The 14281-nt window shown below is 39.2% G+C and overlaps 1 protein-coding gene across 4 annotated transcripts in view; it reads left to right on the top strand.

Annotated features, from left to right (window-relative positions):
- Nucleotides 1-9263, top strand: part of SP1 (Sp1 transcription factor) — a 36021-nt gene extending 26758 nt beyond the window's left edge. For all 4 annotated transcript variants that reach the window (XM_087710513.1, XM_014071251.2, XM_087710515.1 and 1 more), the window contains exons 5-6: nucleotides 899-1098; nucleotides 2598-9263. In XM_087710513.1, the coding sequence (XP_087566639.1) occupies nucleotides 899-1098; nucleotides 2598-2917 (520 nt within the window). In that variant the 3' untranslated portion in view covers nucleotides 2918-9263. The remainder of the gene's footprint in view (nucleotides 1-898; nucleotides 1099-2597) is intronic.
- Nucleotides 9264-14281: the final 5018 nt, after the last annotated feature.

Below are 14281 nucleotides of genomic sequence, written 5' to 3'. Positions count from 1 at the left end.
TCATTGAAAAAGTGACCATTTTTCACACTTAGAAGAACCGTTGCATTTTCCCAGTGTCATGTGATCAGCTTTTGCAATCTTCTCATAAGCAAAGTCAACGGGGAAGCCAGATTCACTTAACAGCCACGTTACTGATTTAACAAGTGCAGTGATTCACTTAACTCTGGCAAGAAAGGTTGTAAAATGGGCCAAAATTCACTTTAACAAATGTGAATTTTAGCAACAGAAACTTTGGGCTCAGTTATGGTCATAGGTCAAAGACTATATAAGATCCATAAACACGTAACATTAAATGATTCCTGTGTTGCATAGATCGTGGGGAAAGGTTACATCTAGAAACTTGTGACTATAGGGTCAGGATTTACTTTGCTCAATAGCTACCAAGTATATGCAAGCATACACCGCTCTCTTTTTCTCTGTGTTGGCAGAGCATTTACCTTTCTGGAAAGAGTTGCACTTTGCTTTTTCCTGAACCATCTGTGCTTTTCTAGGAGCTGCAAATAGCTGCTGTTGGGATATGTAATGCATAGAAGTTTTCAAAGTATGGGAGAACAAGCAGTGCAGAGACAATAATATGTGATTTAAATATTGTCCAGTGTGTCTTCACAAAGTGTCTTCCTTGGGCAAAAGACTTGGAAAGATTTGGGATAGTTTTGGTCACTTAATTAAAATGTAACCTCCATCCAGTTTGCCCCCATTATATTATTGGAGAGTTTGTGATTAGTACTAGATTTCAGTGGAAGACTGTGACTTCGATTCTAGCATTCATGGCAATCACCGAAAAAGATGATGGACCATTTCTATGTGACAGTATTTCTTCTTTTTTTGCCATGGGGCAAAACAAATGGTAAACAAACCAATATTTCTGATTAACTCTTACATACGTCACTGTTTTCAGAGGCTCTGGGGACCCTGGCAAAAAGAAGCAGCACATCTGCCACATCCCAGGCTGTGGGAAAGTGTATGGGAAGACATCTCATCTGCGAGCTCACCTCCGATGGCATACTGGTGAACGGCCATTTGTTTGCTCATGGACGTATTGTGGCAAGCGTTTCACACGCAGTGATGAGCTACAACGACACAAGCGAACACACACTGGTAAGTGCAAGGAGCAATAAGTGCTGTGTGTAGCTTAAAGTGAAGGAGAGGTTTCGAAAGAGTTTTGCATTGGCATCTTCTTTGTTAATACAGCTATATATAAGTCAAGTGACCTCTTGGATATTCAGAATAAATTTACTTAAAGATTTAAGTAAAGCGTATGACACATCCCTTCCTAGTTTACTGCATGTAAAAGTGCCCCCTAGCACTCTGTAGTTTTTATATCATGGGTATAATGTCAAGATGTGTCTACAGTTACAGCTATTATAAGCAGCATTGCTGCTTTAAAAAATTGCAGTGGTATTTTGGAACAAATACCTCCCTCCCTTCGAAATTTTAAAAATGAAATAGCATTGCTATAAAAATGCAGTGGGGATGTGGAGACAGAAAGTGCTTTGAAAATAAAGTTTCCAGAATATAAGTATTTGCGTCACTCCAAAACAACTCACTGTAATTGTAAACGAATATAAAATAGCAAATTTAAAGGTGTTAAATAAGTATAATTTTTATTGTCATTGTACTTAAATACAACAAAATAGAAAGTAAACAAAATAACACAAATGGCAAACGTGATTATAAAACAGAACTAAATATTATTTAATTTGCTTTCTGCTTTAAGGGCTTGTAAATGAGCCTTGAATTGAAAAATGAGGATGGGGGCATAAAGAGCTATATGAATGTGCCAATAATGCACAACATGTGGGAACATTCAGTTGAATAAAAATTAGTCTACACCTTTGTCAAACTGAAATCTAAGAATTGGTTTTTAATTTTTTATATACCATTGTTTATATTGTAATATAGATTATTTTTATTGTAAGCCACCCAGAGCCACTTTGCCGTGGGATGGGCAACATACAAATTTAACGGCTAAATAAATAAAATAAATAAACTATGCAAGGACATGGCATTGAAAATGTCTCGTTTTTAGAAGCCTACTTTGTACAAACTTATTTGGATGGCTAATATTTGTTGAATGTAAGAAAGCTGAAATACCTTCATAGAATGGGGAAAATCAAGTGATTATAGGCATATGACTGGTATATTTGGATGGCATAAGACTGATGTCTGAGGAAATCTACTCTTCAAAAAGAAACCACAACAAAATAGGCTCCCACATTGGGAATTATTATTACTATTTTATGTAGATCACCCTAAAGAACTTAAAAAGTGGCTTGCATAGATAAAAGCTACTCTTGATATAAATAAGGATCTAAAAATAATAAGCTTTGTACAGCTCTGAGAAAGAAATAGAGCTAGAATAGGTGTCATTAGGTTTACCCTTTGTAAGTATTTCCTACTAAGTTAGGGTCCTGCATATGCCCATTTCAGTAACCTAGACTGGAGGTGACGAGCATGAATGACAACCAATTCTGGCTGGCTTGATACACTTTTTACTGATTGTCTAAAAACAGGACACGGTTGATGGGAAGACATTGAACTGCTATGTTTTAAGAATGAAATGAGTGAACAACTTCATGATTGTTTTCTTCCTTCAGGAGAGAAAAAATTTGCCTGTCCCGAGTGTCCCAAGCGCTTCATGAGGAGCGATCATCTTTCTAAGCACATCAAGACCCACCAAAACAAGAAGGCAGGCGCACCTAACAATGTGGCTATGGACGTCTCCGCAGTCGCCATTGATGCGAATGCTTCTGCCGAGGGCACCGGTGGGGCAACCCCTTCGACCCTCATTGCAACCAATATGGTGGCCATGGAAGCCATCTGCCCAGAAGGCATTGCACGCCTTGCAAGCAGTGGCATCAATGTCATGCAAGTGGCTGATCTCCAGTCGATCAACATCAGTGGCAATGGATTCTGAGGATCTACCTGATCTTGTAAAAATGTGTGGATTCTCAAGATCCAAGAGATGCCTTTCATTACAGAAGTGTGACAGAAGATGGGGACTCAGTTGCCACATCCAGCTTTCAGATACTATTTCTGTCTCCCAGGAATATTGTGTGCAGAATAAGGTCTGCTTGCTGTATAGGTCAGCCTGGTGATGCCTAGAGTGAATACTTGGGAAATGGGGATGGTCCAGGACTGATTGATTAATTTTTATTTTTGCTTTTTCTTCCCTTCCCCATTAGGTCTCTTCACCTTTATTAAGTACCCCAATGCCATCATGCCTTGGTTCTAAATGTATATGATCATTGAAATACTTTTTAGCAGAAAAAAAATCTATATTATTATTGTTATTATTGTAATTATATAAAATTATAAAATATGTTCTTTTGAATGAAAGAGATTAAAAAGTGCTGCAACCAAAGTCTTTGGTTGTAGTTCAAATGCCTTAACTTGGAATTTATTGAGCTGTTAAACGGCGCTCAGGCTTATGTTCAGATGCTATATTGCATTTTAATTGTAACTATAAAAATATGAAATTCAGCTTTTCTTATGGTTAACTTTTAGATTTGTCTTCCTTCTCTCCCTCCCCCCTCCATGTTCTCTTCCCTTACTTGATTAGACTCTCATACCTACCTGTACCTTTTTAAAAAAAGTTACTTCCTGCTAATTTCCTTTTTTCTATATATGGAGAAAGGAGTGTCTATTTAAGTCCCCGTCATCTTTTTTTCTACCCAAAGTTGTAGGGTCCATGACCCACTGTGTGTTCTGAACTTGCAAGGGAAAATGAGCCTAGGAAAGATGAAAACGTGACACACAATTTACGTTCCTTGCCTTCCAAATGCATGAATTCAACTTTTAGCCCAAGAGGAATTCTTTTCAGTTCCTAGTGTAAAGCCTCTTTTTAATCCTCTTTGTTTAAAAGTATTTGTGCATGCATACGATCCAGGAGATCCACTCTAAGAACACCAGGAAACTTAAGGGTGTGGTGGAGAGGTCTTTATATGTGTTATGGCTCAACTCAAGCCATTTTACTACAGTGCAAGTTGGAACTATGGTATTGGACTCTGTTGTGCTTTGTTTAAGATCTTGACAAATGCTATGGCCATGTAGTTAAAGGGGGGGAAATGTAAGTTTGGGTTCTTTTAGCTTGAGATATTGCATTGCTGTGAAACACTAAGGGATTTGCCCAGTTCTTTCCAAATTGACAAATGATCCAATATTTGGCTCAGTTGCTGGGCCCTCCATTGAGAATAAATTATGAATTGGCTTTTGTATCTTCTATTTGTAACTTCTTTTTTTAGCAATTTAGTGCTTGCTAGCCAGCTTGCTCCCTTTACGAGGTTACACATGAGAACAATTATTATGAGGAAATTGCAACAAAGGGAACTAAAGTAGAAGTTCAAATACCAAAGAAATAAGTGAAGAAGGCCAGTGCTTAACAAGATTTTTTTAAAAAAAAGTGATGGGGAGTGATGCTTGAGTATTTGCGGGATCTCTGTTAAGGAATGGGGCCTTGTGACACTCACCTCCACCCCAGTAAGTCTTCAGACAGTTCTGGCATTGTTCTTAAAATCTCTTTGTGTTTAGTGTGAACCAGTTAGACAAATTGTTCAGAACCTTACCAGATTGTTCAGCTGATCAGTCCTATGTCCTTTTCCCTTTGCTACTTAAACAAGGCAGCTCCTCAGTTAGCATGACCGATTTTCTTTTATTAAAGTTTTGAGGGAAATATTTAATTGTTACATAGCCTTCATGAAGCTCCTGCCTCTTACATTCTTCAGTGCTGCTCATGTGCGTGGTGAATTTCTATGCCCCAGAAAATTTACAAAAGGGTCCATGAATTGTTGCTGGGGTATTATAGCTGGCCATTTACATGTTGCTTCCGTTGCTTTGCTCTGAAGTTCTCTCATCATTTCTCACATCACTCCTTTCAGTAGCATAAAAGCCAGTTTATTTTTTATTTTTCTTTGCCTTCAGTATAAAGTGTTGTGTTGGTAACATTTTGATGCCTCTCTTGCCATGTCCTGTTCTGTTTTCCTTTTACTGTGTTGACCACCCTCCTCTCTGCCTTCATCTGGAGCCGTACCAGAATCATATGATTTATAATATGTATGTTACAGTGGTTTAGCAGAGCTGTATTACGACATCATTTTCATCAGGGACAGGGAGAAAATATCATTTTTCCTTCCTCAGGAAAACGCTGGAGTTAAAATTAATGGTCCCCAAAATTGTCCAGGTGCTTGCATCTGTGGATCCTTGGAGTCCCTTACCTGGAGTTGGATAGCGTTTTCACGATCTTGTGTTTTTGAGTTTTTAAAAAGAATACTCTTGTTTCACAAATGCTGCTTGTTGAGCTGAGAGAGGATGGAAACAAGACCAAAAAGCATAAGTATCTTAAAGCATATCAAAAACAAGAAAGCCGTGGTGTAAATTGTTGACTTCTGTAGCGCTTGTGAATTATTTGCACTGGTGAACTGATTTTGCTCAACCTATTTTGGGTGAGGTGAACTTTATCACTCCTTGCTTAGCCTTTTCCCTTTTTCTCTACAATTTCTCCATTCGTTTTGAGGGATTGGATTGGGAAGGGCAGACTTATACCAGTAATATAAGAAACATACAACAAATATAAAGCAATGTATAACTAGGAGGACTCAGTAAGTATGTAACTCAAGCATTTTATTAAGAAAGAGTTTCCTTGTTACAGAAGTAGGGATTTGTGATCTTCCGGGTATTGCTGTTAGATCAGAGATAAAGCAGATTGTATTCCTTATACAGTGCAAACTCAGAAGCAAGAGAATGTTTTAGGGTCTTGGAATTGGATGTTCCAGAGACTTAAGGATTGTAATAGCCTGATAGAAGATGACTTTTACTATGATAGGTTCCAAGTACTGTAATACCATTACTGAAATAATTGGATACAAGTATTATTTGCCATAGTGAAGGGAGCTCGATGTTCCAGATAAATTTAGTCCCATATAGTATACAGCAATAAATGAATTGCCCCATACCTCAGGCTGCTGGCTTATTCCTGCTATTTTAAAACTCTTGCTTTAAGATTGTCTTAGTAGCAATTATTTCTAGGGTTGGTGGATGGGAGAGCAGTATGATACCTATGATGCCCAAGTTGTCATTTGATTCTCAAATTTGGGAAAGGAGAAATACGTTTTTAAGAAAAAGTAAAAATGCTCCAGATCTCATGACATTTTTGTTTATACCTCCCAAACACCCACAGACTTATTATACACGCAACATGTATATGCTTGTGAAGGATTGCAGGATAGATAGCTATTCTTTCAGAAAGTGGGAACCAATTCTTTTTTTTCTTTAAACTTCCCTATAATGCCAGATCGTGCTTGTTAATGGCATCCATTCTCAAGTATCTGTTTTCCTAGCAGATGTGGTGTTAATGGAATGCTGTTATGACCTCACCGTTTTTCTTCTGCTACAGCAAAGACCACTAGCTTTTTCTCAAGTGCTACACTGGTCTGCATAAAAGCCTGTCTCTATTCACATTTACACCTTTCCGCAACTGAGGAAAAGGCATCCTTTTTAAAAATGCACTGGGCGGTTCTTGTTATTTTGAACATTACTTTCACTCAGTTCAGTGTGACTTGTAGAAGGAATCCATCTATAATCTGTAAATGATTTTTTTTTTTTTGTCTTGACAGACTTTCTGAGTCTGGTATCTCAGGTTGGCCATCACAGAAGATTTATGAGTCTCTCTCTTCTCGGCTCCTGTTTGTTTTCTAAAGAGCAATATTTAGTTTACAGCTATTGCTACAAACTAAGGAAGCCAGAAGGAGGGTTCCTAGTTAGTGATAGAAATTCAATCAATCTGTGAAGGGTGAACCCTTAAGGAAAGGGAAGATGCTATTATAAATCTCTTTAATTTCAAAGGGCAGGAATAAGGAGAAAGGGTGAGCATTTTTATTTGTAATAATCTAAATCTGGAAAATGAGCTGGGTGCGTGGAAGAATTCTGTTTGGGGAATACTGGGGATTTTAGGTCCCTTGATAGATGGCAGTATTTATTTCTCCTAAGTTGTGTAAATATTATCTCATTGCAGCACCTGGCAACAATTGCTTTTTTTGTCATACGCTTTTTCTGTGTTTCTGCTAGAATTGAAGGTATTTTCTGCAGCGTCCAAAGTAAATATATGCATGGTATATGCCAAATATTTAGCAGAGTATTGAGGAAAGTGGTCTTTACAAAGATTATATTGTATAGTAGCATTGAATTCCTTATGTATGTGTCCCTCATCCCCCCCGACCTATAAATGCTCCTTTGGTTTTCAACCAAGGAGAGAAATATTTAACTCAGGTCATTTTCTCTCTCTTTTTCTTTCATGTATAGATAATATTGACTGAAATAGGCTCTTATGTGTACTATCATTGAACATAATAGCAGTTACAGAAAAATTGACAGAAAAACATGCAGTAAGTGCCTTTCCTGGAACTTAAAAAAAAAAGTCAAAATCATAAATTTTCTATGGGAATTATCATTGGCTTGAGACCACCTTGGTTGCCTCTTTGGCAAGCCTGTGACACTTTCAGTAGCACCGTGTTGAAGTTCTAATTTTGCATTCCATTTAAACTCCTAACTAGTTGTTGTTTTTTTAATTGTCCTGAGACACGAATTGCCCCCCCCCCCCCGGTACCATAGCATCACTTAGATTTTTCTTCTGTCGCAAAAGAGGTCTGCTTGCATCATTTGGTTTTAGTTCAGCAGACAGGAACTCAGATCTTTGAAGTCTTAATGTAACCACGAGTGTTTTATTATGCCTGCTTGCATGCATAAGAGATGCATGCTATTTGAAATAGCGTTCTTGGAGAAAGCCCATCTGCGCATGGGTAGCCATGTAGGAAAGTCTTTGGTGCAGAAAGATCTGGCCTACCTTCTGTTTCCCTTTGGAGTCTTATCATTTAGATTTTTTTTTAAGTGTTGTCCACACAAGTGGCAGGGGCATCCCCATTTGGTGCCACTTCCCCCTCATTTTTCAGTTTCGTTTTATAACATTGTTTGCAGAGACTGTTCTGGTGATCTGGTCAGAATGATAGCGTGATCTTTGGTTTTCTGCTGGGCTGAGAATGTCTGTTGCTTCCAAAAAATGGCCTCTGCTTACAAAGGGCACTGCGCGCGCGCACACACACACACACACACACACCATCCTTTGCTGTGTGTGTGTATGTTCAGAACAAAGCTCAGTTATTTGTATAATCAGCACTATTGGGACTTGAGTTGTGTTTGGTTGTTAAAAAGAAAAAGAAAAAAAGAGCATCCCTTTCCGGAGGCTATTTCTTTTGAGTGAGGTTTGTTGTCTTATTGAATATTTTCCCATCGAGATGGAAGGGCTTCATGAATTTTGAAAATGACTGTCCAGTGAGAGAGGGCAGGGTAGTCATTAATTGGACACTTGCTGCATGTGTGAATATGTCTCAATTCCAAGAAGATTATTAATTGAAGATGGTTTAAACATGTAGTTGCAAACTGGGTCTTGGAAAAGCTTTACTGAGCCTCTGTTTATACAAACTGGCCTTAATATAAAATGTGTACATAAAAGGAACCTCCTTCTTCCAGATGGTAAAACCTGTTAATTTTTATATTCTCTTAAAATTACTTGCAATGCTGTTTTTTGGAAAAAAAATGTGCCTTTCCTTTTATAAACAGGAATTGTATATAGTTAAGCCAATGACATCAGCCTTAAGAGATCTCTGTAGCATTTTGTGCCTTGAGCCAGACTTTTCTATATTAAAATCTTGTCACAATCCAGTTTAAATGGTCCGCAAGTGTCAAGTAATTAATTTAATTTTCCTAATCCACTGGCAAAAAGATGAGCACTTGCTTTTTATGTGCTTTGTGGTAGGGGTTGGGCAGTAGGGAGTTTCGGCTCAGATTCCATGAAATAATGCATGTACTTTTACATCATCTCCAACAGCTTGTAATTCTCTTCCATAGTAACATGGTTGCCTCTATATTTGTTCCCGGGAAGTGAAAAGTGATCTAAGGTGGATGCGTTTTTTTTTTAATTACTATTTTTGTTTTCCTGGTGCTTATAGCACAGCTCTGCAGTCACTTAAGCCAACCTGTAACACTGGCAATAAAATAATTTTGTCTATTCTATGTAAAAGACTGTTTGTTTTATCTTGTAATAATGTATATGCTTTTTTAAAAAAAAATCCAATTACCTATGTAATGATGTCTGAAACACTTTTAAAAAGTGCTATTTTTGTACAAAGATTAAAATAGTTTGCCTCCTTTGTATACTGATTACATTTTTTAAATGAAAGGAATAAACAAGTATCTACGGAGTTTGTATTTAATCTGGCTGGCCATATGGATTGTGTATGTCTTTTCTCTTTACTTTGCTATATAACTCGCTAAGAAATCGTGGTTTCGTATTGTTGTATGATTCTGGTTATTTTACATTGCTGGCTTCATATTTTACTAATGTGGACACTGACAGCCAGGTATTAAACATTTAATAGTGTTCCTTAAACATTTAGATACAATACTGAACTACAGTATCCTCTGCCTTAATTTTCTAAGGATACTTATAGGATCCACATGAGGCTCGGATTCATTGTTGAAAACAGATGAGGTGCTGAAGTGACATTATCTTAGAATACAATTACAAAAGTGAAAAATTTTCATGGGAAGAAATTATATACAGTGTAAAAAAAATTACATGACAATGTAATTTGGTTTAAATATGTCCCTTTAGAAGTGTTTTTACTGATATATCTTAAGTTAGCAATACAGTTCTAAAGTGCATTTGATAAAAGGAAACCATATGAATATAAACAAAACCATAAGGTTTGTTTTCTGTAAAACAATACCCTAATTAAGAACTAACAAGGAGAAAGCCACTTCCCCTCCAATGCTGGCAGAGTAAAGTACTTGCATATATGCAAGAAGCAAACCCCATGCTAACCAGCACTGATGGTGTAGGTGATGAAATGTTTGCAGGCAAACAAGCTCATAGAGCACCAAGGACTCCACAGTTACATTTATTCTCTTCTATTGGTAAAGCTTTCTGCCTAAGGCAGGACTAGAAACTAGAAATCATAAACTCCTGGTTTCTAGCCTGATGCCATAATCACTACACCAAATTGGCCCCATAACTCTCCCTGGGTGTGGATTTTCTCCTAAGTGTGTCAAAGTATGTGGAATTTTGATGCTTGGAAGCCCTCACCTTTTCTACTGTAATGCGCTCTACATGGGGCAGCCCTTGAAGAGCATTCGGAGACTTCAGCTTGTCCAGAATGCAGCCGCGCGAGCGATTGTGGGTGCACCCCGGTACACCCACGTTACACCTATCCTCCGCGAGCTGCACTGGCTGCCTATTGGACTCCGGACGCGCTTCAAGGTGCTAGTCGTTACTTTTAAAGCCCTACATGGTATCGGACCTGGGTACTTGAGAGACCGCCTTCTGCCAATTACCTCCCTACGACCAATTAGATCCCACAGATTAGGCCTCCGGATTCCATCAACTAGCCAGTGTCGACTGTCAACCCCTCGGGGGAGGGCCTTCTCTGTGGCTGCTCCAGCCCTCTGGAACGATCTCCCCGTGGAGATTCGGACCCTCACCACCCTTCAGGCTTTCCGCAAAGCCGTCAAGACCTGGCTGTTCCGGCAGGCCTGGGGCTGATGAGTTCCCAGCCCCACTTGAATTGTTGCAGCTGTTGATGAGTTTTTTAATCTGTTTTTTTTTGTATCTTGTTTTTCTTGTTTGCTTTGTATTGCCCCCCCCCCTTTCCTATTTTGGTTTGTTAGCCGCCCTGAGTCCCCTTGGGAATAGGGCGGCATACAAGTTTAATAAACTAATTAAGCTAATTAACTATCTTCTCTTTCATAGGTTATGTTTTCCAATATTTTCTTTTTAAAAGCCATTCCTTTCCTTTTGTTGCTGATTTTATTATTACCCATTGCTGGTTAAGTCACAACAGATTAATTTGAATTAGACTTGAGTTTCAGATGGAGCCCCGGGTTGAAAAGCAGTTGCTACAAAAGTGAGGAAGAGGACAACACACTTTGGAAAGGGAAAGATTTCTGCCCCTGTCCCCAAGGGGAGGAAATGATGCAATAAGTGATTGGAAACAATTTGTTGGCCAAATAGTTTGTCAAGTATCCTATTTTCTGGGAGACCTGTTCTATACAAACAGTCCTTGACTAACTAGTCAGTTAATGACCATTCGAATTTACAATGGCATTGAAAAAAGTGAGATGACCATTTTTCACACAACCATTGCAGCATCCCCATGGTCACATGATCAAAATTCAGATGTTTGGCAACTGGCATGTATTTATGACAGTTGCAGTTTCCTGGGGTCATGTGCTCACCTTTTGCTAACTTCTGGCAGTCAGTGGGGAAACCAGATTCACTTAAAAACCATGTTACTAACTTAACAACTGTAGTGATTCATTTAGCAACTGGCAAAAGTCATAAAATGGGACAAAACTCATTGAACAACTGTCTTATTTAGCAACAGAATTGTGGGCCCAATTGTGGTCATAAGTCAAGTACTGCCTCTATAATTTTTCCACAGAGTGAAAATAATACAAATTTTAAGTAAAAGAGAGGAGATACAAAGAAACATAATAAAGTGAAAATGAAATAAATAAATTAAAAGAAGAGGAGGAAAAATGAGAGGCTTCCAATCTTCATTAGCAGCAATTGTTAGGTATATTTATATTTTATTCTCTCTTTGGTCACATCAGAGTTTTCTTCTTTCTAATCGTCAAATCCATACATCATCAGTTGATATATTTTTTTCAGCAAAAAGCCCATAAGGGTTTCCAGAGACTGATATAAATATAATCATTCATCTTTTTCTAAGCAAACAATTTTGTTATCCCTGTACTTGCGTCACAAACCATTTCTTCATTCTCGGTGTTTCAGAATTTTTTTCCATTTTTTGCACATATAGTTGTCTTGCAACAGTGTTCATATATAAACATAATCTTCCATAGTTTTTTTCTAGTTGTGTCTCCATTAATCCCAACAAAACAAAGTTATGGTTTCAGTTAAATCTTTGCCTTTAAGATTGTAATCAATATATGTATTTCCACCCAACATTTTCTGGCTTTTTTACAAGTTCACCAAAGATGATAAAATGATCCTCAGTGTTGTCCATGTTTTCAACTTTGAGGTACATTCTAGAATCTAGAATATGACATTTTATAATGTATTTTGTAAAAATGCTCTTGTGGGTTAAAATCATGTACATTTCAATGCTTTCAACCACAGGTTCTCCAGCTGTTCCAACAATATATTATGACCAAAATGCTTAGCCCATTTTATCATCCGCTCTTTCACTTGTTCCTCTTCCATTTCAAATTTTAGCAAGTTTATACATTTTGGCAACTATATGTTTGTCGTTTGTACATAACTCAACTTGAAATTCTGTCTGCGACTCCAAATGTTATAGCCCTGTTAAGCTGTGCCGTTGAAAATTCAGTTAATTGATTTCGTCTTATATTAGGGTACATGCTCTATGCTCACTAACCATTATCCCGTTCTCCAGATCCAGGTGGGAATATGTATGAAAGAACTATGAAGTCCTGGGCAGGAGGCTGAAGGGCCTGGAAGCCCAAGTGATGTTTTCTTTATTCTATAACGTTAAAGAACTTGGGAACAGAGAGAATAATATTGGAAATAAACAGCTGGTTATACAGTAGGTGCCATTAATAAGTGGAAAAATGTGTTTAGAAGGTAAACATCCAGATTGCCAGGGGTGGGCTTCAAAAGTTTTAGCAACGGCTTCTCTGCTCGATTGATGGGTCGGTGTGGCCATAGTGGGCGTGGCCTAGTCAGCCTCCTGCACCATGGTAGAGGGGGGATGTTTTTGCCCTCCCCAGGCTCCAGAGGCTTTCCTTGAGCCTCTGAGAGGGTGAAAACTGCCTCCCCGGGCTCTGGAGGCCAGAAACAGGCCTGTTTCCAGCCTTCCAGAATTTCTGGGAGACCCATTTTTCGCCCTCCCAGAGCCTCCACGCAGCCCCTGTACTTACCTGGCATCCCAAACAGGCCACGTAGAGACTCTTGGGAGGGGTGGGGTGGGCGGGGCCAGCCAGGGGTGGGATTCACCAAACTGAGCAGATCCTTAGCTAGAGGATCACCCAAACCCCGGTGGACCTGCAGCAGCCCACCCCTGCAGATAGCTATAAATCGAACCCTGCAGTGTGTGGGTGTGTGGAGAGGAAGCCCAGGAAGTGGTATCCTCGTGGACCACAAGCTACAGAGTGTGATGCACCTCCAAAGAATGCATAAAGCAATCCTAGGCTGCATCAACAGAAACAGAGTCAAGAAAACTCATTGTTCTACTCTGTTCTGCATTAGTCTGATCACACCTAGAACACTGGATCCTCTTCAATCTGGCGATTTCTTATCCTAGAAAGAATAAGCTATGAGGGAAGGTTGGAAGAGTATATTTAACTGGGAAAGAATGTAGGCAGACAAGAAGATTGTCATGCTGACTATAGGGCTAAGTTGTTAAAAATTGTTTCTGGGGTGAGGCATGAGGAACCATTTGCTAGTGATAGGAGCACTACAAGAGAGTCCTATAGAAGCTGGCAGAGACTACTCAGCAATAGCAATAGCAATAGCAGTAGACTTATATACCGCTTCATAGGGCTTTCAGCCCTCTCTAAGCGGTTTACAGAGAGTCAGCATATTGCCCCCAACAATCTGTGTCCTCATTTTACCCACCTCGGAAGGATGGAAGGCTGAGTCAACCCTGAGCCGGTGAGATTTGAACCGCTGAACTGCTGATCTAGCAGTAGCCTGCAGTGCTGCATTTAACCACTGCGCCACCTTGACTCAGAGATGGGTTGCTCCCAGTTCGGCCAAACCAATAGTGGAATTCAGGCCTGGGTCACAGAACCGGCAGAGACCCAGGCCTGCTATACCCCTGAACCAGTTTCCTCGCCACCGCTGGACGCTGCTATTTTGGTTTTTACTGACCGCGCATGCAAATTGTTCTATTACTGCACAAAGAACAATTTACATTGAACAGCACACATGCACGAGCGAAGCCTGTAGTAAAACCAGCAGCAACCCACCCCTGCACTACTTAGTGGAGTATATTATTTAAACTGGATGTCCATTTGTTGGGAACGCTGTAGGCAGAGATTTCTAATGAATTCAAGTCCTTTCCAACCTTTTTGTAGTCTGATTGTGTAACTCTGTTTTTATAGACCAACACCAGTTTCTTAGCTTGATGTTTTAGTTGGCAACCAACCTCCTATGAAGGGATCATTTTTGACTCCACCTTCCATCCTTCCGAGGTCAGCAAAATGGGGACCCAGATTGTTGGGGGCAATATGCTGACTCTGTAAACCA

This window comes from Thamnophis sirtalis, unplaced genomic scaffold, assembly GCF_051295495.1.
Source record: "Thamnophis sirtalis isolate CommonGarterSnake01/CBP01778 unplaced genomic scaffold, rThaSir2_p1.2 scaffold_3, whole genome shotgun sequence".
NCBI classification, from domain to species: Eukaryota; Metazoa; Chordata; class Lepidosauria; order Squamata; family Natricidae; genus Thamnophis; species Thamnophis sirtalis.
The sequence above is the reverse complement of the archived record's forward strand: the minus strand, read 5'-3'. Positions and strand labels throughout refer to the sequence as shown.